Source organism: Armigeres subalbatus, chromosome 2 (assembly GCF_024139115.2).
Source record: "Armigeres subalbatus isolate Guangzhou_Male chromosome 2, GZ_Asu_2, whole genome shotgun sequence".
In the NCBI taxonomy this organism is placed as follows: domain Eukaryota; kingdom Metazoa; phylum Arthropoda; class Insecta; order Diptera; family Culicidae; genus Armigeres; species Armigeres subalbatus.
In genome coordinates this window covers 234,974,058-234,998,595 of record NC_085140.1, presented here as the reverse complement: position 1 = coordinate 234,998,595, position 24,538 = coordinate 234,974,058, and the positions used below count along the sequence as shown (strand labels likewise).

Here is a 24,538-nt window from a genome sequence, read left to right as displayed (position 1 = left end):
GCACGATTAAAATTTAATTATTCAATAATTCAAACAATAATTTAATAATGAATGGTTCGTTTCTATTCGGGTTGTTTGTCCGTTTTCTGTGCCCATTAGGGTCTTGCCGACATTTCTCACCAACACGAACGCACGGTTGTGGTTGCAAACAATCCCATTTGATTTTGTCGTGACAGCTGCTCGTGGTTGCAAACAAACTGAGTAAAAGTGTGAGTGAAATGTGCGTGTGCGTACACGCTCGCAGAAAGCCTACACGGTTAAATGACTTTACCCATTAATGGGTACTATTTTATTGTTGATATTATTCCCACCGTGAAAAATTCACCCATTTTCTTGAAAAAGCGCCACTACCCATTAAAATGGGTAGTGGCGCTTTTTTAAGAAAATGGGTGATTTTTTCACGGTGGGAATAATATCAACAATAACATAGTACCCATTAATGGGTAAAGTGATCTAACCGTGTAATACCGTGTACTATTTCCTCGCCGTGCACTGGCACTCGTCGCGAATATGAGCGTACCTCGTTTTGCAGTAAACGTCAACGCCGAGCTCGGACGTCGCAGTATCGTCAAAACAAAACTTCTCTGCCTGACAAAAATATTTAGAAATTTCGCGTTTCATCAGAAGGAGATTGCTCAACAGTGCATATAAGTTTTCTGTTGTTTACTGGTTTGTATCGTGCAAAGTTCTTTGTAATTTGGTACGCAGTTTAATCCTGATTGATCGTTAAATCGCAATGAGCATGGAAATGGAGGAAATACTAAACGAAACGGTTCCCCAGTCCGAACTAGAGGTAAGAAATTTCCATTTCATTGTCCTGCGAATTTCGTCATCCCATCATGAATCAAAATGAATCACTTTGTTTTTGTTTCCGTTTAACTACGTGGACGTTTTTATTCTAGAAATTCGAGAAAAAGTATAATCGCGAACTACAGAGTAAGAACCCAACACCGACATCCCAGTTCGAGTACGCTTGGTGCCTGGTTCGGAGTAATTACACAAATGACATGCGAAGCGTAAGTACCATTCCAGCAAACGGGGCTCTTGTATTGTGATATACGGCATTATAAATGGTACAATAGCATTTGCTGATAACTGGTACATGATAAGCTGCTTTAAAACGTTTCCAATATTTCAATTATGGCATTTAATTCGAATGAAACAGATTAACTTAAATACTTCTTAGTTCTTGACACTCAGTTTCGTATGGAACATGGTCTGCTTTTCAACTTAGTGTATAAGTGATTCGATTTTATTTTACATACCTAGAAGAATTTTTTTCTGGAGTGCTTCTTTAAAAGTTATTCTAGAAATTCCTATGTTAAGTGGTTTGACCGACATTATTTCTTAGTATTTCTTTTGATGTTTAAACCTAGCATTGCTTTGTCACTTCTACAATAAACTTCTACAGTTGTTTGTTTAAAATATCCTATGTACTAAGTGTACTGAGAGATACGAAGTAACTTTTATTTGCTCTTTTTAGTCGAATAGACGCATCCAATTAACAATAAGAAGAAAAGTAAAGAATCAAACAAGAATCACTTTAAAATGCTTATAATAAATTGGAATTGTAATTTATCAGCTTTCACTCTGGCCACACCGTCCGCCCATTTACACTTTACACACAATTTAGGTAAATACCTACCTACATGCGCTAAAACGTATTTTATTTATAGTACACTGGCTTCCAGCCATAAACAGGCGCTGGCATTAACCAGTCCCACAAGTGTCGGATACATTAAAAGAAAAATAGAGTTGAAAGCAGGTTTAAATAGTGGAGAGGAGTTGCGTTTTACTTCTGACTTACCTGATTTACCAGGGTTTCAAAAATCTTTGTTTGCAGATGACACGGGCCTTTCAGCCAAAGAGCGCAGCTTTCGTGTCATTTGTAGTAGATTGCAAAAAAGTTTGGATATTTTCTAAACCAAGTTTATAATTTTCCCACATAAGCCGAGAGCTTTTTGTTGAGAATAACAAATCTAACCAGAATAAGCCGACAGCTTCTTATTTGAAACCTTCTAGCAGACATATTGTCACTATGCATAGTGTTCCAATTAATTGGTCTAGCGAAGCTAAATATTTAGGACTTCTTCTTCTGGAAAATCAAAACTTTGTCTTAGGAACAAACTTTAGATTTACAAACAATTTTTTAGACCAGCCATGTTGTATGCTGTGTCAATAAAGACTAGTTTCTGCAATACCACAAAGAAGGCACGTTAGATGATTCAAAATAAAATTTTGAAAATGATTCTGAAGTTGGCATTGAAATACTGTAATGAACTTCATAGAATTTCTAATATTGAGACATTGTAACAAATGTCCAATACAATAATTTCCAATTTTAGACAAAAATCGTTGCGGTCTTCTATTGCAGCGATGAGCTCCTTGTACCCTTAGTATAAATAAGGTTTAGTTTAGTTTAAGTTTAAAACATTGTAATTTCCACATTGTTTAATTCAACCAGAGGCAATTGAAATGTATTAATAACTTAAAATGTATCATAGCAAATAAGGATGATAGTGTTAAGAGAATACGAAGCACCTAGTATAAGAGATGAATGCATGTATTAGATAATTAGTAAATAAAATTAGTTTGAAAACCCCGATTAATCCACCTAGCAATAATGAAGCCTTTCTCGGGCATTATAAAATATATTGAAAAAATGACATTAGAAAGGTCAAAAAAGCTCTGTAGGGGAGATCACATTCTTTCGATTATTTTACATCTTTTGGCATTGATGATCAAAATGCATTGCGATCATTTTTGAAAAAAATCGATTTTGATTTTTTTTCCTATGATTTTACAATAATTTTTCAATAATTCCGAAATGCAATGTCTGATCGGGCCAATTTTCAATAGCACCGGACCGCATTCCGCGTCGAGTGCAACCTGTTTTACTTGAATAATGCTAAGTCAAAGGGTTCTTCTTCTGCAGCTGCTATGCGCCTCCTCGATGGTCGATCGAGCAGTTTGGTCGTATGCTGAATTGTTTGACGTCTAACTTGATGGGGCGTAGGCCGGTGGTGATAGCGGGGGAATTTTACGCTTGGGCCGTGGAATGGGGAAGCCGTTCTACGAATCAACGGGGGCAGATCCTGCTGGAATCACTGGCCATGTTGGATGTGGACTTGGCCAATGTCGGTACCAAAAGTACCTACAGCTGAAACGGGACCGAGTCGATTATCGATGTTACGTTCTGGAGCCCTGGCCAAACGAGTAGTTCAAACTGGAGGGTAGATGATGGCTACACTCACAGCGACGTTCGTTCGGGCGACTGTAGCGTTCGCTACAGTATCGATTATACGACCAGCATTCAGCGGACGGAAGAAGGGCGAGGCCTAGCCGTCGTATGTGGAACATATCGTACTTCGACGATGAGGTGTTTAAGGAAGCGCTCTGCCGCGAGCACAATACTCTCGGTCTGAGCGGCGAGCAGCTGGTAACAGTACGCTCGCGTGCATGCGATGCCACCATGCCTAGGAAAGTCTACCTTAGGAATGGGAGGCTACCGGCTTACTGGTGGACTCAAGCAGTTGCGAACTCGCGCCGCCCCTGCCTACGGGCATGGAGGTGGATGCAGCGAGCACGTACAGAAGAGGAGCGTGTTGAGCGACGGGTGGCGTTCGTGGCTGCTAGAGCCGCTCTGAAGACTGAGATTAGATCAAGCAAAAAAGCCTGCTTCGAGGGCCTGTGTCAAAGTGCCAACGCGAATCCATGGGGTGACGCCTATAGGGTCGTAATGGCCAAGACACGCGAGGCGAGAGCCTCTTCAGAGCGGTCTACAGAGATGCTGGAGAGAATCAGCGCGGGGCTCTTCCCACGTCAGGAGCCAGGTCCCTGGCCTCACTTTGTGGAGCTGCCAGGGGCCAGGGTGGCCGACGAGGGAAGAGTAACCGTGGCGGAACTTGCAGGGATTGTACAATCCCTTAGTGCAGGTAAGGCGCCAGGACCGGATGGTATTCCGAACCTGGCCATCAAAGCGGCCATTGCTGAGGTTCCCGAGATGTTCAGATCTGTCATGCAGAGATGCCTGGACGAGGGAGTCTTCCCTGAAGCATGGAAAAGACAGAGCTTGGTCCTATTGCCAAAGGCGGGAAAACCACCGGGGGATCCGTCGGCATATAGACCAATATGCCTGCTTGATACGGCGGAGAAGGTGCTCGAGAAGATCATCCTCAACAGCTTGTTGATACGCACGGAGGGTGCGGATGGTCTATCGAGTAACCAGTTTGGCTTCCGAAAGGGTAAGTCGACAGTAGACGCTATCTTGTCGGTTACCAAATCCGCGGAGATAGCTATCCAGCGTAAGAGGAGGGGAGTTCGTTATTGTGCAGTAGTGACTCTCGACGTGAGGAATGCATTCAATAGTGCCAGTTGGGCAACTATTGCAGATGCGCTTCTGCGCACAGAAGGACCAATCTTCAAAAAGACGGTCAAAAAACATTTTTTCAAAATGATCCAAATTGATAATTTGAGTCATGGGGTGTTACTTAAATGTTTGACGATGATGTTAACATAGTTTGAGTCATTTTATTCGGGTGGATCTTACCTTTGCAGTCAATACAAGTTGAGCATGTTGTCGATTTTTAATACTGTTAAATCTTGTAACATTTATCTCACTGCTTCATTATGTTGGCCACGGCGTATACATCACCCAAACCTATTATATTTGGCACCATCACAAAGTGTAGCTAAAAACCTAATAAAGCCACGCATATACGTTCGTAAATTATTTTTGATCGCGCAGAAAGTACTCGGTCTTTATTATGTACTAGTTTATTTGTGGACGCAGTAGCGCCCGTGGCAAGTGTTTTTTTTTTTCAATATAAACGGTTCATTAATTCATGCATAAAAAAAATCAAAAATTTTAACCTCTGTTACTGTCAACCGCTGTTCGCACTGTCAACCGCTTTGAGACGATGATGAAAACAAACTTATTTTATTGTTGGCTATCGAATTTGCTGATTGTCGGATGCAAGGCCAATCAAAATAAGGTATTTCAAAATAAATATTGTATGGAAAAATTAGGTAACCTTACTCAGCAGTAACCTTGACGCACTGCGAAATCGAGTGCGAGATTCGACTGTGATAATCATTTATTTGGGGTAAGTCTAAATAGGAGTAAATGTCGCAATATTGCTCTTTTCACAATTGTTTAGCTTTCTGTGATAATCCTTCTCACCCCGTTTTCGAACTTCGCACTGTCAACCGCTTTGAGACGATGATGAAAACAAACTTATTTTATTGTTGACTATCGAATTTGCTGATTGTCGGATGCAAGGCCAATCAAAATAAGGTATTTCAAAATAAATATTGTATGGAAAAATTAGGTAACCTTACTCAGCAGTAACCTTGACGCACTGCGAAATCGAGTGCGAGATTCGACTGTGATAATCATTTATTTGGGGTAAGTCTAAATAGGAGTAAATGTCGCAATATGTTTTCTCTTCTCCTTCTCATTTGCCCCAATACAATGGTGCGACATCAGCTGAAAATTGTCTAGAGATCGTACACTTATGACGTAAGCGTTATTTCTGGTTTTTTCAACATCCCTCCCTTCATGTAAGTTTTCTTACATACAAATGATTTTTTTTGATTATAGGTAAAACGACAGATCCCCCTCCCACGGTGCCCCGGTAGACCGTTATTATAAAATAAAAATGTCCATCAAAACCAAATACAGGGCTCGATTCCTGTGGTAATTCTGCATCTCTGGACCAATTTTTAAAAAAATCCCTAGGAGGAATCTCGAGAAATCTTGATTTGAAGTTTTTAGTTAAGAAATTTCAAAAGAATCCATATGAGAATCTAAAAATATCACCAAAAACCCTGATTAATCCACCTAGATAGATGTTCTTCAATTCTTCTTGTACCTGCCGGGTCGGAAATAATCACCAGCTTTGCTGGGTTGCTGTCCGGCATTCTTGAAATATGCCCTGCCCATCATACTCTTCCAGCTTTAGCTACCTTTTGGGTACTTGTTTCACCGTAGAGCTGGGCGAGCTTTTGTTTCATCCTTCACCGCCACACACCATTCTCTTGCACAACGCCAAAGATGGCCCTAAGCACGCGTTGCTGTTATTAGAACCATAAATATTTACAACTAACTTATCTTACCAAACTGACTTAAGTATGTTTTTGTATGGCCACTATGGCCAGCTTGCTCGAGTTTAGTTTAAGTGTTGCTTTCCATGTTTAATAGAATGACAGGTAAAAATTTATTTTAATTTAGTGTTTATGTTCATAATGGTGAGAAGTAAGACCAGAGCTCGTGTAAAATAATAGTAGTTAGAAGCTGTTATACTCGATCACAGCACTTATTAACCGATCTTTGCTGCCAAATCTCGTCAAAGTTCTAATCAATGGACTAAATAAAGCATGTTTGATATGTAAGCCAAGACATATTCCGGTACCTCTACAGAACGCTGAAACATGATAATTCAAGATATGAAACTTTGACGTGAATGGAAGCTGCGGCTTTTTCCAGCTGCTAGCAAAGCCATCAATTGCTTCCTCAAAAGCATGCTCGAGTTTCAAAGAGTTGTTGCGTACACTTTTTTTGAAATCATTCAGAACCTGCTGATTGAAATATTAATAAGAAAATTGTTAATGTTTAAGCAGTGTAACTTATCGAGACGTAATCCGAAAGATCGGGATTTTAGTGAACTCTATGCAATTTGTTGATGCCTCTGTACTTGGTTCACCCATAAATTGACTCAACATGGCGCTTCTCGAGCAACTTTAAAATCGTATTAACAATTCCGAACTAGATGTGTAGTGGCGGAGATAAGCAAAGGTTCATTTTGTTTCTTTATTTAAGTGTTTTTGAAAGTTCAAAAGTTGAATATTTTATCTTCGTCGTAACCGAAAACCCAAAAGAATATGCACAAAGCTTGTAAAATTCTTTCTTTCTCTTGTGCATTTTTCCAGATGTTTTCCTTGGTTCTCGAGGTCTCATTATATATGCCGAGCTCACTCTTAAAAATCGTAGCTTTTCCATACCACCATCTTTGGAGTCATTACCAGTCCGATAATCCTTTTGCGGGGAAATCTCAGAATTTGATGAAGCCTCGTCAATTCAATTGTTACAGCATCTGACGAAGATCTAACCTGTTATATCAGAGGTTCCCAAACTGTGGGTCGCGACCCCCAGGGAGGTCGTGGGCTATTCAGTGGTGGGTCGCGAAAGACAAATCTTAATTTATAATTTTGTTACTATTTTGTCCCACAAATCTATTCCATATTTTGAATTAGGATCTAACTAATGATTGGATGATTAAAGAACAACAAACCTGACAAGGTCAACGGCTTTTTTTTGTTATACGATATTTGGGCAAGTAGAAAGAAGTCCATATAATCCAAATGTAAGCCCCGAACCCAATCAAAACCAATCCTAACCTAATCCAATTCAAATCCGATCTAAATCAAATCCAAATCTTTTTAAAATCCAATCCAAATCTAATTCAAACCCAATCCAAATCTAATTCAAATCCAATCAAAATCCAATCCTAATCAAACCGAAGTCCAATTCAAATTCAATACAAACCCAACCCAAATTCAATTCAAATTCCATCCAAATCCAATCCACATCCAATCCAAAAAATTGTCGAAGTTGTGACAAATACAATGATGGGATATAAAGTAATTTATTATATTTTGTCAAATCTAACGCGAACTCATTTTTATCTAATTTCACAAAATCAATTCATTTGGTACCTGGTGGGTCGCAAGCAATATGGGATTCTGCTAGGTGAGTCGCATATCCAAAAGTTTGGGAACCTCTGTGTTATATAATGCCAAACAACTACACTACTTTAAACAAATCTTTAAGCTGTTGGTTTTTTCATCAATTTCTTCCGTACTCCAATCTTTACTTCTGATGCTCGAAAACATGTGTGAATACAATAAAAAAAAATACGAACTTTAATCTGAATGGCATTCAACAAATAATCTGCAGCCTGCACGTGAATTCATGAATGGTTCTGAACTAGCATTCTTGAAGCTAGACGGCTTCAAGCCATACAAAAACATACCTTAATCAGTTTGGTAAGCTTAATCAGTTGGGGAAATTTATAATTGTAATAAAGGCAACAATGGGGCCCTCCTTAACCGTGCAGATGCGCGCCTACAAAGCAAGACCATGCTGAGGGTGGCTGAGTTCGATTCCTGGTGCCGGTCTAGACAATTTTCAGATTGGAAATTGTCTCGACTTCCCTGGGCATAAAAGTATCATCGTGTTAGCCTCATGATGTACGAATACAGGAATGGTAACATGGTTTAGAAACCTCGCAGTTAATAACTGTGGAAGTGCTTAATGAACTCTGTGGAAGTGCTGTGAGGCGGCAATGTCCTAGTGGGAGATGTAATGCCAATGAAGAAGAAGAAAGGCAACAAATGCAAACTGGTTGAAAACAACTTGGACCACTTTTTGGACGCCTTTGAAGGTATTTTGGGGATATTAATGAATCCCTAGATTCTAGATTCTTTTGACATTTCTCAATTAAAAGCTTCAAATCAAGATTTCTCGAGATTCCTCCTAGGGATTTTTTTAAAAATTGGTCCAGAGGTGCAGAATTACCACAGGAATCGAGCCCTGTACTTGGTTTTGATGGACATTTTTATTTTATAATAACGGTCTACCGGCGCACCGTGCCGCCATCAGGGAATACGTAATATGTGTACGGCCCCCTAGTACCATTTGTTCTTGTCTCACGCATACTTTAATTAAGGAAATTCCATGTGATCATGAGTTTTTACAGGCACTTGCGCTCTGAGATTTTTAAAATATTGTTAAAGGAAGTAGGACAAACTATCAAGTCATGTCATGTTTACTCGCAATGCATGGAGAGTATTCTATTTGACCCCTACGTCTAATTTTCCATACTTACTCTGTAAAAAGATCATGAGTTTTTCACATGAACCGTAATATCAAGAAACGATTTGCGTCTCTACAGCTTTACTTTGTGTAGAATACATTTTTCCGTTAGCACTGCAGTGAGGCGACGACAGAAATTGGTAATTGAAGGAATATCTGTGACAGTGCTCATAGAAATAGAACTCTACACTGGCGACGCTAGCCATTGATATTTGATGAGGCACCACTTGGTGCAAGCACGTTGTCTTTGAGAACGTTAGCGTGCTTGCGACGACTGGTGCCCCACCTCTCGTTCCGGTAGTGGATCTCTAGCTTACGGGTCGGTGATGTCGAGAAGATGAATCATCCATTCAATGAAATATCATAATATGTGGCCTGCTAGACCATTTTATTCACTTCTAACATTTTTGACCGTCTTTTTTGGAATTGGTCCCACTGTGCGAAGGAACGATGGGCTTGGCGGCAATGAAAACGATTTAGCGGGTCGGGGATGTAGTTCTGCCTCCCTCATTTGCTCCCCTCCACAGTAATTGTCCCTTACCGCGTCCCGAGCAACTCGTGGGACCAAAATAGAAAACCAAGTCAATTCTTCCATTAGTGGTAGAAGTGTAGGCGACAACCCCTTCGCAAGAGGTGGGTTGTTCAGGTCTCCGCCTAGGAGGCCAGAGGCAATAGTCGGCAGCTCAGTGCGCAGCGCCAGCGTGGGTCACTTAACCATCAACCAGGTTACGCCGGTAGAGGTTATAGACGGCCCATGGCTTGTGAAGGCGATGAGCCGCAAACGCGATGGGCTTTCGGCCTTCGAGGTGGCGACGGAACAGAACGCCATCATCGAATTTGCGTCATCGAGGCATAATATCAGTAAGGACCTCAAGAGGAGCTTGCTGAAACTTCGAAAGTCGATATTGGATGCCAAGCTGAAGAGGGCGGTCGGGACGGCCAAGTCTAAACCCGTGAAATCGGTGGAATCGAAGTCTACCCAGACTGAGGCCCAAGGATTCGCGGACTCGGGCAAGGTCGAATCGATCGAGGGCGTGCCAGCGAAGACGGTGGTGCCAAAGTCTACGCAGACTGAGGCTCAAGTATTTGCGGGCACGTCGGGGGTGACTGCTCAAACGGCGCAGACACAAAAACGGGGGAGACAGTCTTCAGGGGATGAGCTCCCTGGAGACCGCTCCAAAATGCGGAGGGTTACTACCCCGAACAAGGGTAGTGGGGCTGGGAAGCTGATCCCCGGCCAGGTACCTCCAAAACCGGGGGAGGAAAGACGGTGGTATGGGGTTACGGCAGGCTGAGAGCTCTCAGCCGCAACAAGAGGAAACCGAAGACGTCAAGGGCCGAAAAGAAGGCCCAGGCGAATGAAGGTAGCAAGAAGTCTAGGGTAGGCGCCAATCGCTCCAGGGACAATGCCCTAGTCATCAAAACGGACGAGGCTAAGTACTCGGACGTCTTGAACTCGATGAGGAGTGACGTCAAGCTCGGTAAACTCGGCGCCGACGTACGTCGAATAAGAAGTACCCGGATGGGCAAGATGATCCTCGAGCTAAAGCGGGGCGCCGCCTACAAGAAGTTGGCGGAGGAAGTCCTTGGCGAGACGGTCAAGGTGAGGGCACTCACAACGGAGGAGATCACCGAAATCGAAGAGCTTGTCACGGCACTGCGCCGACAGTGTGAAGTGGAGACGCCCACCGCAGCCGTTCGGCTACGGAAATGTCTGGCAGGGACGCAGGTAGCATTGGTTCGGCTATCTGCAGCGGACGCCTCCAAGGTAGTCAAGTTAGGGAGCGTCAAGGTGGGATGGTCGGTATGCCCTGTGGTCATATACGAGCAACCCGAGGTTTGCTTCAAGTGCCTGGAACCGGGACACAAGCAATGGGACTGCGAAGGCCCTGACAGAAGCAATCTCTGCCGACGTTGCGGATTGGAGGGACATAAGGCACAATGCTGCACTGGTGTGCGCAGGTTTAGAGGAAACGGCGGAACACGTGTTGTTCGTGTGCTCACGTTTTCGCGCAATGCATGACCACATGCTTGCCACATGTGGTCTGGACACTACCCCGGACAGATTAAGTTGGCTGGAACGCCGTTTTATCGACTATTGTCTAAATCGTCTCGCAGCTACACAGAAGGTGGCGCGTGGACTTAAGGATGGCTAATTCAGGTGCAAATAAGAGGTGGTCCAAGGTATCGGAGTCGGCTTCATGGGTCATACCGGTGGTCATGCTCTGTGGTCGAACTCGATCCTTTTATCGAATAAGTGGCCGCGCGAAGAACAACATGGTATCGTCGCTTTCGCGGCGTCGGTCGACCGGGCCCGAGGACGGAAAGGGGTCCTCGTCAAGGCTGGGACAGGCGTAGGCACCGCGTCGGCAAGTCCCTCTGTGTGATAGCGAATAGGCCCTATCGCAGAGAGGTCAATTTGGGGTGCACGCGGCATCATCATTCTTGATACCAGTCGTGCAGAGGGAAGCAGGCGCGAAGTCGACCCTTCCCACCTTCCGAGGACATAGGGCGTGGTAAGGCCACCTGGAAAGCCGGCAATGCGCTGGCACGATACCATGGTGTTCTTCTAAAAAAGCGAGTTACGATGTTCGATGCTGCAAGGACACGCAGCTAACCTCGAGGGTGCGTTGTGCACTGAAGCATTACTTTCTGATTGTACCGAAGGGACGATGGGCTTGGCGGCAATGGAAACGGTTTAGCGGGTCGGGGATGTAGTCCTGCCTCCCTCGTTTTCTGTTGGAGGTGGTCCCTAACCCCGCACTTCCTGGACAACCCAGGATATCTGTTGAGCAGATTCCCCCTCCATTGCTTAGGAAGAAAAAAAAGATATCACTCTAACTTCTCGAGCTTAGTCGTTTGGTATGTGACACTCAGGGTCTCTGAGGGTTCTATCTTGAAATCGTCTTTGGAATGAACATAAAGTACACCCAAAATATTTTGTTATGTCATCCAGTGTATTAAGCATTTTGTATCAAATCTCGCATGCAAACCGATCAGAAAATGTCATACTTGTTATGCCAGCTCATTGCATTAAGTTGGTTTATTTGGTTTCGATCAATACATCCAAACGACTCACGTTGGCTCCTCTTGGAACAAGTATATGAATCGTGTACACCACACATTCTTCTCGATTCCATTTAGCTTGATGATGGAAAGGGACACAAATTTGCATGGTGCCAATTCCACTTGTATCACGCATTGCTTTCCCTGTATCCTTCTACTTGAGATTGATTGATATTTCTCACATCTACATAGCAAACAACGTGGATTATGATAGTCTTTGGTCACTGCTTCTCTTATTTGCTTATAGTCCAGATGGTTAGCCGAGTCAGTCGAGAGGCGCTAAGCGTGGAGGGTCCAAGTTCAATACCCGTCTTCGGCTGTTTTTTTTTGTAAGGAGGCCAAGGTTGTGAAGTATACAGCATTTCATTACTTGATAGGAGTTTAAAAAAAGATTCAATGTCGACACAAACACATAAACAGTTCTTAAATTCTCCTGACCGGGGACCTAATACAATGGCCTGCCGATTGCCTAATGCAATCTGTGTAATTGTCGCAAATTATGGCAAACTGTACGTGGAATTAGTGCTAGATTGGAATAAAATCATGCACTCTCTGGTTGGACCTGTCGACACACCTTAGAGTACGAGAAAGACACAAAACAACAAATTCAAACCGATGTTACTCGAGATACAAGAAAAACACCTCTCTGATTTTTTGTTATGATTTACTTTAGGGTTTACTTTTTTTTGGGAAAATATATGATTTATGTCTGCGCCATCCTGAGATATTGTCATTTTAAAAAGGGTCAATTTTGTAAGTAAAATGCAAATAACTTTTGATCTGCGCAAGATATCGTCAAGCTACTATTACGGAAAGTTGCATCTTGAAGAGTTCTAAATGTCGTCTGAAGATAACTTCACTGAGAAATTTGAAATAAAAAAGTTAGAACAAAAAAACTGTTTTATGCGGGACCATCCTAAGTTGAAATGGGAAAAATGCTGTAATTCTGTCATTTTAAGAGCTGCAGAAAACTTTTTTTAGGAAAATGATTGGAATGAGCTGGACTACAACTTTACAGAACAATGTTTATACTTTTTTCTGCAATTACTGCAATTAAAAAAGTTGATTTCTTCATTTCATGAAAATAAGAACCACCCCAATTTTCACCAACACTCGAATAAAGTCCTTACTATTACGAACAACTTTGTAGAACAAAGTTTTATTCTAACTCTGCTCTTTGTGGCTCAAAATAGCTATTTCCACCTAATTTCGCTCTGTGGACCACTGTGCATTGACCATAACTTGTCGATTTCGAGACACCATTGACAAACATGTTTTCAAAGCCAGGTGAACCGACCAGTAGTTTTGAATAGAAATCGAATAAATGTAAATTCCGCCCTATTTACCGTGTTTCCGGATTCCCGAACAAATGAATTTTACAAAAACCTTTTATTCATCAACTAATCGAAGTATGGGAGAATTCTTGACTTTGTTAAATATTCTGGGTACCATCGAAGGTTCTTTTGACAAATCGGGGGCTAGTTTGGACATTTTGAAACACGAATTATAACGTAAATTACTCTCAAATTCGGGTGTCGTGTTGATAGTGGGATGGCAATCTTCTATTTTACAATTTGGTATTTTTTCCGTTTAGTTTTTTTAGAAAATCAAAGTAAAAAAAAGGCTTGCACGACGGTAACGTAAAATAAACTGATATTCAGCATATTTTTTTGGAGTTGAAAATAAATATACTGATAAATTTGCTAACAAAAATGAGATTGGTGTCATTTAACATCCACAACTACCAAATGTCGCTAAATTAATTTTGGTTCCCATAGTGGTGCTACCAGGGTAGAAATATTTCACAGTCAATGCAGTGAAAAACATGGATCTTAGTATAATCTGCAGTCGCCTTCATCGCCGCCGTGGTGAGTGCGACTGGGTGCAGCCGAAAAATCATTTCCAACACCGACCTTTCAATTTCGCATTCAGCCACTCACAAGTCACTCTGACATGCTGCTCAGTTCGCTCCTTACCGTATGACTGTGAGTGGTCCATTTAAACGCGTGGTGAATTTTTTCAATTTGCTGGGTGAATGTGTACATTTTGCTGTGGTAAATTTCATCTTCGCGGCGCGGTGGGTGATGTGAGTTCTGTTGTTTACTTTTCTGCCTCTCCGGGAATGTGAGGTTGATTTCAAAGCAGGAAGAAAATAAAAACATGATATAAAAAAACATCACCTTCATCCAGTGCTGCCGAACATTTACAACCCTGGGTGCTACCCATTGATTTCTTATGAGACTCGCCACTATTGGTCAATTTTGTTGAGGAAAATCATTGTTTTCAATAGTTTTTCGGGTGAAATCTTGGAATAAGTTGCTTGACGACCCCTCCCCATGGCCACTGCGAGTTAGGGGGCCTGCCTAGGATGTGGTGGGGTTTGGCAGTGGGCTCTGTTAAACCTCTACAAAAAGCTGCATGTGTCCATAAGCAGGCCCTATCAAACCCAGTCAACACATGAACGTATATGGTGTCGTGTAGGATGCTGAAGTGCAGGCGATAGAGGTACTTTTCCACACAACATGTATGTATATCGTCTCCAATTTATAGCATCTTGTATTGCACCATGTGCGATTTTATGTAGACTGGGAAGCGACCGTGTGCCTCTCAAAGCGCACAAGCCCAACACGAGTGCCAAACGGCACATCAGGATTAATACCAGTGAGATCCTGATTACGGTATACTGGTCAAGGCAAGTGACAGACACGCGCGCGCGAAAGTAATGCAAAATAAACGACATGTAAAATAAACGTAAATTTACATTCTTACTTAACGTCAAATAGAGATAAAATAAGGGTTGCTGAATAACATTAGCTTTCCGATTACTATCAATTATTTTCAATCCCGTTTCTTTTTTATTTTTCTTACGTTAATGAAATGATAACGCGGGCGCCTAATCCGAAATTCAAATGAACAATCGCTCACTTTGAGCGATTGATTGTTTATTCTCGCGAAGAATGAACAATTGAACAAATTAAGGAAATGCTAATACTGCTGTGTAGAAGTTTCATAGGTCACATCACTTTCCATGGTGAATCCCGATCTATGTTACTGATTACCCCACCCAACTAACACTACTTCCTTTCCGTGGTAAATGTGGAGATGCAGAGGTATTCTCGGTCTCTAGTAGCAACAATTACCACACACTCACATTCCCTCCCTTTCCCAACTGACTGTAAGGACTTGGCCGGCGCCGTTATTGATCAATATTTGCGAGCTGCTGAAACGTGCACTTCGAGAATAGTTGGTAAATCCCAACCACTATTTACTTGGATCGTAGTGCAATTTGCACCAGTTCTGATCAATCACGGAGTAGCAACCATTGATATGTACAGTCAGTCTAAGCTAAGCTAAGCTAAGCTGAAATCTTGGAATAAGTTGTATTTGACAGGATATTTAAAGCACGACGCATCAACTGAAACCATCGTAAAGTGTATAATTATGAAAAATCTCATAAAAACCCCACTGCCTCCACTATTGGTGCTTCCTCCACTAAGGGTACGGCTACCCTATATAACAACATTAGTTTGACCAGAAGTTCATTATTTAGTTTGTTTGAATCTGCGCAAAAATGTATGAAGTTGTTATATCCATGGCCCGGGGAAATAACAACGAAGTAGTTTACTGTTGGCCTACGTAATATCTACGTAGTCATGAATTTATTTAATCATGATGGTGCTTAAACATCATAATGATGTGAACTCGACAGATTCCTGAGTATAACAAAAAGAACTGAGCATGATGAAAAGCGTTTCGTGTAATCTAATGCTTATCAACGGGCCACATGTAATGTATATTCTGAAATCGTTCGCGGGCCGCTATTTGGGGATCACTGTATTAGATAATTAGCAAATAAAATTAGTTAAAAAAATATTGCTAGAGACACATTGATTTTCACCAGATTCATTGATGGTGAACAATCTACCGCATATTTTTTTATATGAGTTCCTACTCTGGAGTTGTTCACTAGGTCCTATCAAATAGTTTCTGTGTTGCAATGGTTGCCAGTAAACGGAGAGGATACACTTCCCCTGAGATACAAATTCGGGTCATAGTTAAAATACAATTTGTAACGTTACTGGAGGGTGCAAAACTATTGTTGCTCGAGCGCTAACCTAAACATTTTGAATTCTTTTAGGGCATCACACTGCTGGAAGATCTTTGTAAAAAGAATCCCGAAGGTAAGCGAGACTACATCTACTACTTGGCTCTTGGCTACACGCGGCTCAAGGAGTACTCGACGGCCATGAAATACGTGCAAGCCTTCCTGGAAATCGAACCCAACAACCAACAGGTCATCACTCTTGAGGGCTACATCAAGAAAAAGATTGAAATCGAAGGATTGAAGGGTGTCGCTGTGGCCGGAGGGGCTGCTATAGTGATCGGTGGCATCCTGGGGCTGGGATTTGCCCTGGCGAAGAAATGAAAGTAATCGAAACCGTAAACATATTCTGGATTCATCATTATCTGATCAATGAATAGGACTTCAAATCAAATTAATTTAATAATTTATCCAGGCTGTCGGAAAATATCACCTTTACAAAAAAATATGTTCGTACTGTCGCTAAAATGCATTATTTTAACTGATTCAATATTTTCTGTCTTCATCATGTGGCAGGTATGTTTACAAAACCAAAAAAAAAAAAAAATACTAATACAGCAAATGCTTGGGAAGAACTGAAGAATGTAAATATGTGAAGAGAGCGAAAAGCAAATAGCTATAAGTTATAAGTATATTGAATGCACATAAGCACTAAACAGGAAGAATAGACATATTTATGATAGGAGCAATGGACTAATTTTTAATATCACTGCCACAATAATTGCTACTATAGAAATAAATGCTTTTACTTGCGAATGGTGCTACAAAAATAACATCTTAGCGTGCCTACCTGGATACCTAGTTGGTTACAGCATCGATACACCTATGCATGGCGTATTGTAGAGCTCAATTTCCCCGAACATTCAGGGTCCTCAGGTCCGATTCCACCGAGTGCAGCAGCGTGTTCATGGCCTTCCGCGAAGTCGCCGGCCTCTATCCGGTTCTCTGTTGAATATTGTTTTTGCTATTCTTTCTTCCGACTTTCGCACTACGTGACCAGCCCACTGAAGTCTGCCGTATTTTATACGATTCACAATATTTTCCTGTTTGTATACTTGATACAGCTCATCATTCATGCGTCTGCGCCAAACACCATTTTCTAATGATATGGAAATGCTAATATCATCTTCCAAACTTAGACGTACATGTTCATGATAGAATTAGAGGCGAAAGTATAGAATTGATAGTTCCGTTAGGATACGGCAGGCATGAAGAATGTTTGTATAGAGGTCGATTTGAAAGCGAGCGGAGGGCAATATTTGTGATGGCACATATCACACGACCTACCTTTTGCCAAGCTCCCGTATGAAGGGGGAGGGAAGAATATCAGTGTGGAAGCTGATATATCTCCACTGGCAAAAGGAAGGTGGTTTGATTTGCTCATATGCCATCGCGTGCGGAAGGATTTTCTATCGACGAGTACTGTCTCCAAATTTCTAATATGGCATCAGCATTTAGTCGAATAGGATTTTTATTGCACAGTTCGTTGCACGTATCAGACTAATCAGTTTCGCCGGAAAACCATATTTGAACATTATCTGCCGCAGCTCATTTCTTTTCACTGAATCGTACGCTGCTTTGAAATTAATGAACAGATGGTAACTCTTCAAGTTGTTCTCCCTGAATTTATCAAAGATCGTCCTCTGGCTAAGCGTCTGCTCACGAAAACCTGTCTGGTATTCGCCGACGAAGGACTCATCAAGCGGTATCAGTCTGTTAAACAGGATACGCAACAGAATTTTGTAAGCTGAGTTCAGGAGGGTGATCCCTCTATAATTGGCATTTTAGTCTATGCCCTTTCTGATAGATTGGACATGAGGCCATCCAACCAGCCGGCAGGCAGCTCTTCATCCTTCCATATTTTCTGGATAATGTGGTGGATCGATTGATGCAGCTGCTCACCTTCGTGTTTGAGAAGCTCAAGCAGGATCTCGTCCTTTCCAGAGCCTTCCTAACCTCGTCCAGCGTTGGTGGTTCCACAGCTTGATCGTCGCCGACTATGTCCATAATTTTCACCTTTCAACAGATCTTCGAAGTGCTCCTTCCACCTGGCTGCCACCATAGTCTTGTCTGTCAGCAAATTCCCCACTCGGTCATTGCACATGGCGGGCACTGGCGCAGTCTTATGCCGCGCGCCATTGACAGTTGCGTAAAACCTCCGCATATCGTTTCTAAAATGTTCTCCTGCGCTTCAGGACCCACACGCTCTTCGTGTTGCCTTTTTTCTGAGATGGATTCGTTTCTCTTCTGCCCTTGCTACACTGTACCGCTTTCTGTTGAAACGGGTACGAGCCACTAGCATTCGATTCCTAGCAGCATTTTTTTCGTCCGTTACTCGCTGGCACTCCTCATCATACCAACCATTTCGTTGGCGTCGCTGTGCAGTGCCTAACACTTCATGCGCTGTTGTAGTGACAGCCTCGTGGATATTTTCTCACAATCTGTTGACGTCGCCAGATCCGGTGGCACCTCCTATCCGCTCGTCCAGCTTCTGGTGGTACTGTTCAGCAACTCCTTCAACTTCAACAAGCGTTAGATATTGTAACGCATCGTTCTGTTGTTTCAGGATTTCGTGATGCTAGAAAGTCGCTCCCGATTTTCTATAAGGATTCAACTATAAGGTAGTGATCGGAGTCAATGTTTGGGCCTCTGAAGGACCTTACATCTATAACATCCGAGAAATGCCGTCCGCCGATCGATATTCTTACGTGTGAATTAGGTACTGCTGATTGTCATCCCTCTTATTTTTTTTTTTTTTTTTTTTTTTTTTTTACAAGGGAGAATGCATTTACACACTAACCCAGTACACGTGCATTGTAGTTGCCAAACTACCACACGGAAGTGTACTGGAGTGTCGGACTCGACCATACCGGTAATACCGACTAAACTCCCTTGGGCTCCACCATCGTTTCCCCCAGGAACTACCTCGCAGTACTACTTCTGGGGGGACGGCAGTACTAAGCGTACTCACTCATTATCGCTCACACAGGCACTCGTCCCACGCGAGACTGACTTGGGTGCTCGCACCCCATTCACTCCATTTGAGTCTTACTTGGATGCTCTCCCGGACGCTCCGCTGCCATGCCTCGAGGTGTCAATAGCGGTAACTGCCTGGGCCTACAGATATTGCGCTACGACACTCTGCCTCAGCACGAGCAGATCAATCACACCACTGCCGAAGCAGACCATACGCTACCCTGCCGAAGCAGGGACACTCCCCATGCACCACATGTGCACAACTGTAGGTGTGTGGGTACAACCCACTGCTACCCTGCCGCCGAAGCAGCTTCTCCAAAGACCATTCGCTCCATGTGACCCTTTTCGGGTGCTCACTCTAACACTCCACTGCAATGCCTCGAGGTGTCGATGGGATACCTCGACTCCTGCCTCAGCATGTGCAGTCCATACTCAGACTTCTGCTGCGCTTTGAGGTGACAATAGCGGCGGAGACACGCTATGACACTCCTGCCTCAGCACAACCAGATCACTCACTCCCTGCCGAAGCAGCTCACGCGCTACCCTACCGAAGTAGGTACACTCCACAACTTATTCTAACACTCCACTGCCATGCCTCGAGGTGTCGATAGCGGTATGTGGGGACTAATCAACGATACTACGCTACGACACTCTTACCTTAGCATGTGCAGTCCATACTCAGACTTCTGCTGCGCTTCGAGGTGGCCATAGCGGCGGCGACTCGCTATGACACTCCTGCCTCAGCACAAACAGATCACTCACTCCCTGCCGAAGCAGCTCACGCACTACCCTACCGAAGTAGGGACACTCCACATGCCAGTTGGCACTCCCTCCCTGGGCTTGTGCTTTTGAAGCGGCACACAGTCGCTTTGATAGAGTCCGCTTACGGGCACTTGTGGTTTTTTGGGAGGGATTTTAGCAGAGCCCACTGCTAAATCCCACCACGCCCTAGGCAGTTCTCCCTGACTCGCAGACAGCTGGGGAGGGGTCGTCAAGCCCTTGGACATCATGCTGTTCCTGCTGTCCCTGCTGCCCCCAAATTGTCATCCCTCTAGCAGCAGCAAAGGTCACTGGTCTCAGATCATTATCGTTGGTAGCGGAATGCAGGATTTCCAGTACCAATGACAGAACGAGAGAAGCTTTCTCTTCCGATCAGCGTATTTTCATCCTCGATGAAAATCTTTACATCGTGTGTTGGACACTCCCGTAGGTCTTATAAGGCTCTCATAGAATTAATTTTTCTCGTCATCAGGCTTATCGTTCTTTGGGGCATCAATGCTGATCAGGCTATAGTTGAAGAATTTCCCTTAATTTTCAACAGGCAAATGCGGTCGCTTATTGGGGATAACACGCTTCATCTGCTTCCCGATCACCATAAAGCCAACTCCTCGTTCTGCTCTGTCACCGCCGCTATAGTAGATGTGGTACTTGAATGAAGTGTTCGATATGGGATCCACCGCCCGGAGTTCTCCAGTTCTGGGCCACCGTATTTGCTGGATTGCTGCCACACTCACGCCGACCTTCTGCAGCTCACGAGCCAGGAGCTCAACACATGCGGGTGCATTCAAAGTTTTCACGCTCCAAGATCTGACTTTCCAATCGTTGTCCTTTATTCGTTGCCGGATCTGTGGCCATTAAATTAATCCGTATGCTCTACTTTTGCCTTTATTGGTAACTGTAGAATCTTCGGTAGGCTACCTTATCAGGCGCTTTTGTGAGTCGCTCCTAACATGGAGAACAGACGCTCGATCAGATTAGCACCTACAGAGAGGAGCCAATCCCCCTTTCCTGTCAGCATACGAGTTGGTTACCTGATCTTCCCTAAGGTTGGTGGGTAAGAGGCTAGACCGTGAAATGGGGTATATTTTAATCCTTTAGGTTCGCATTATACTAGGGGCAGACATACCGTTGTAAATGCGCTGTAAGCGTACAGCGCTGTAAGTGTACAGAGCATGGTGACAGACATACATTTTGTTCTTACCTGAGAGAATAGGAAGAAAAGCTAAGAGAGAACAACCTTCAGAACGGGTAGATTTCGGCTGATGCGAGTATGGTTGTTGGCGTTCAATTGTGTTGTTTTTTCATTGCTATCCTTATGCTCACATAGGTTTTGTTTCTGATTGGAAACTCTCCCGCTATTCAATTAGAAACTTTCAAACACCACCATGCTCTCATTTCGGCCACACAAAATAGAGAGAAATACACAAAAAGAGTGAACCATATATCGCTGTGGGAAGTACGCATTTATACTGAAAATACTGTTCTGAAAATCAAGATTTTGCAAATGATGTGAAAATTATATATAAGAAAGTTATAAAAAAAATGCTGGGTAAATTTCATTCAAGTACCGCAAATATAATTCACTGTTAAAAAACTCAAAGCATGGTATAAATTATGGCTGTGTCGTACTTAGGGGCAGCGAAGAAAAAAATTGGTTCGCATTTTGATCAGCTGATCATTGATGGAATATAATCCTTTTTTTGCAATACCAAAATTACTTTCTATTTGTCAAATGAGAGACAGTTAAGAAAATGCGAAACAAAAGATTTAAGCGTCCTATCAGTTAATAATACAAATTGTATTATACAATTTTGATCAGCTAACCGAATTTGCTTCCTAAAACGGCCTATAGCTGATTATTTATTATTATTGACCAATCATCGTCGAACTCTATTAAAGTTCTTTATGGAAAAGGAAATAATTTAGTCGATATTCAATTACACTAAATCATTTCTGAAAAAAAAAATGATATTAATCACAATGAATCGTTGATATACGTTTCAAAGACGAACGCATTTACAACTAATTGAAATAACGATATTAATTGATCAAGTTATTAATTCGTGATTTTGTTAATGGACTTCTTCCAAAAAATCTCCAGAAATTCTTCCGTTAATAACTCCGAAACTTCTTCCAAAACTATTCCAGGAGTTTATCCGGATATCCTTCAAGAATTCCTTTGGAAAATTCCTCCAGCAATACATTCAGAAATACCTTCTTAATGAAACCCTTCAGAATTTTCTCTAGGAATGTTTCAAAAAAATTTCAAAATTCCTCCTGAAATTCCTTTGGCTGCCATCCCAAAAAAATCAAAAACTCTCCGTAAAAATGCCCCAAGGATTCTTTCAGAAATTTTATCAGGTCTTTTGATAATTCTAAGGAAAATTCTTTCAGATTCCTCCGAGAATTGTCCAGGAATTTACCCAGAAACACCTTCCCAGACTCCCTCATGGAATTTCTCCGGGAATTCACTCAGGAGCTTCTCGGGAGATTGCTTATGAATATCTTCGAAACTTCTTCATAGAATTTCGACAGAAAATTCCGACAAAAGTTCCTCTAGAAATTTTGCTTTTATATAAGCTTCATTGTAAATGCATCGACAAATGTATAGCAATGTACTTATTTCTCAAGTTTCAAGGAGTTATCTTTATGGCGTTAATTGATTTTTTTCCATCACTCGAACATTCTGGATCTGAGCAGTGTTGAGAAATGTAATTTAGGTATTATGAGAATTATTTATTTATAGCGTTTTCCAAAAGCTATTTCCAATTCGGAATTTTCATGAACCTGAAAAACTTCAATTATCCTATAAGTTGGTCAGACGGAATATTACTCTTTGTGAAATTTTTGGAATTACGTTCTTGTGTCCTACACTTTGTGTTTAAACCAAAATTTGTTAGACAACGGTATAGGATCCTTCAAGCGTTTTAGCTTCATCAACATCATAAAATCATTAAAATAAAGTTACTTAAAAGCTAGTCCTATGTAAAATGGTTAAACAAATTAAAATATAGTTACTAGCAATCCAATCCTATGACACTGAAATGATATTTCTCAACACTGGGCTGAATAATCTCAATTGTGTTTGGGAAGGTTTATAAAGTACTTTACGCAAAAATAACCACGTCAGAGCTAACATTTTCCAACGATCCAAATGAAATAGAACACATGATTTTTTTTCCGAAGGGAATACTGTAGAAAGCTTTTTTTTTGTCTTTATTAGCAAGACTTTCAGCCCTGGGCTGGCTCGTCTCTAGTAAATATTTGATTTCGGTTTGATGTTCTATTATTCACCCTTATTTTTGTTTACGGACGAACGATACTTTCGAACGAATGTGATTCTTTCGAACGGTTTCTCCATTTGGTTTTGCTGGCGTAAACGAGAATGCGCTTCAACTTTCGTTCGAAAGCACGTGCGTACGTTAACCAGAATATGGGTAATTATTTTAGTGAATGTTCGAACAAAAGTTTAATAATGCCGAATGCAATTCAGAGTAACATTAAAAAACCCGACTTAATCCACCTACAGTGAACGCAACCCTTCTTACACTTTTGAATGGTTGTGTCTGCGTGTGCCCAGTGCATATTACAATTTCTATGCATATGACCTTCAATTGAATGTAAAATAACTGATATTATCATGCTTTTAACGATTTCAAAATAAAAAAAAGGAATATTTCTGAAAATTTAACAATTTTTAAAAAATACATAAAGACTGCAGATTTGATTTGCCGCCTTAAATGGCAATATTACAGCTTCTGTTTAAGCCCAAAAGAGTTCAAATCGGGTCATAGACGGCTGAGATATTGGTGTGACAATTCTTCATTAGTAGTCTGAAAATATGTCTCATATTCGTATTTCACAGATATCTCTGAAACCGAATTTCCGATTGCAGAAAAAAATTAATGGGTCCAATGACAAAAACATAGCTTTCGTTTAAAGATAAAATCGCACAAATCGGTCCAAGGATGACTGAGATCTTGATGGGACATCTTTTACCAATGTGTGAAGTTGATACGTCTAATGCTTTATGTTCGTATTTCAGAGATATCTTTGGAACCCAATGTCTAATTGCAAAAAAAATAATACTATGGGTTCAATGGCAAAGTTATAGCTTTCGTTTAAAGATAAAATCATGCAAATTGGTTTACAGACGGCTGAGATATTTATGTGACATTATTTTGTTAGTTTTCTGAAAATACACTTCACGTTCGTATTTCTCACATATCTCTGGAACCAAATGTCCGATTGCAAAAAAAAAAATAAACTCGTACAATGATAAAGTCATAGCTTTCGTTAGTGTTAATATCGTGCAAATCGGTCCACGGACGGCTGAGATCTTGATGTGACATTTTTGTAACGCACACACATACGCACACACGCACACACGCACACACACACACACACACACACACACACACACACACACACACACACACACACACACACACACACACACACACACACACACACACACACACACACACACACACACCAGGCCGGTGGTGATAGCGGGGGACTTCAACGCTTGGGCCGTGGAATGGGGAAGCCGATCCACGAATCAACGGGGGCAGATCCTGCTGGAATCACTGGCCATGTTGGATGTGGACTTGGCTAATGTCGGTACCAAAAATACCTACAGCTGGAACGGTGTCGAGTCGATTATCGACGTTACGTTCTGGAGCCCTGGCCAAACGAATAGTTCGAACTGGAGGGTAGATGATGGCTACACTCACAGC

General features: G+C 42.0%; 1 protein-coding gene across 1 annotated transcript; it reads left to right on the top strand.

Moving 5' to 3' along the window:
* The first annotated feature begins 540 nt into the window (after positions 1-540).
* On the top strand, positions 541-16,728 carry LOC134211906 (mitochondrial fission 1 protein). Its single transcript, XM_062689287.1, has 3 exons — positions 541-793; positions 903-1,016; positions 16,080-16,728. The coding sequence occupies exons 1-3, from the start codon at positions 737-739 to the stop codon at positions 16,365-16,367; spliced, it is 459 nt and encodes a 152-aa protein (XP_062545271.1). The 5' UTR covers positions 541-736; the 3' UTR covers positions 16,368-16,728.
* Positions 16,729-24,538: the final 7,810 nt, after the last annotated feature.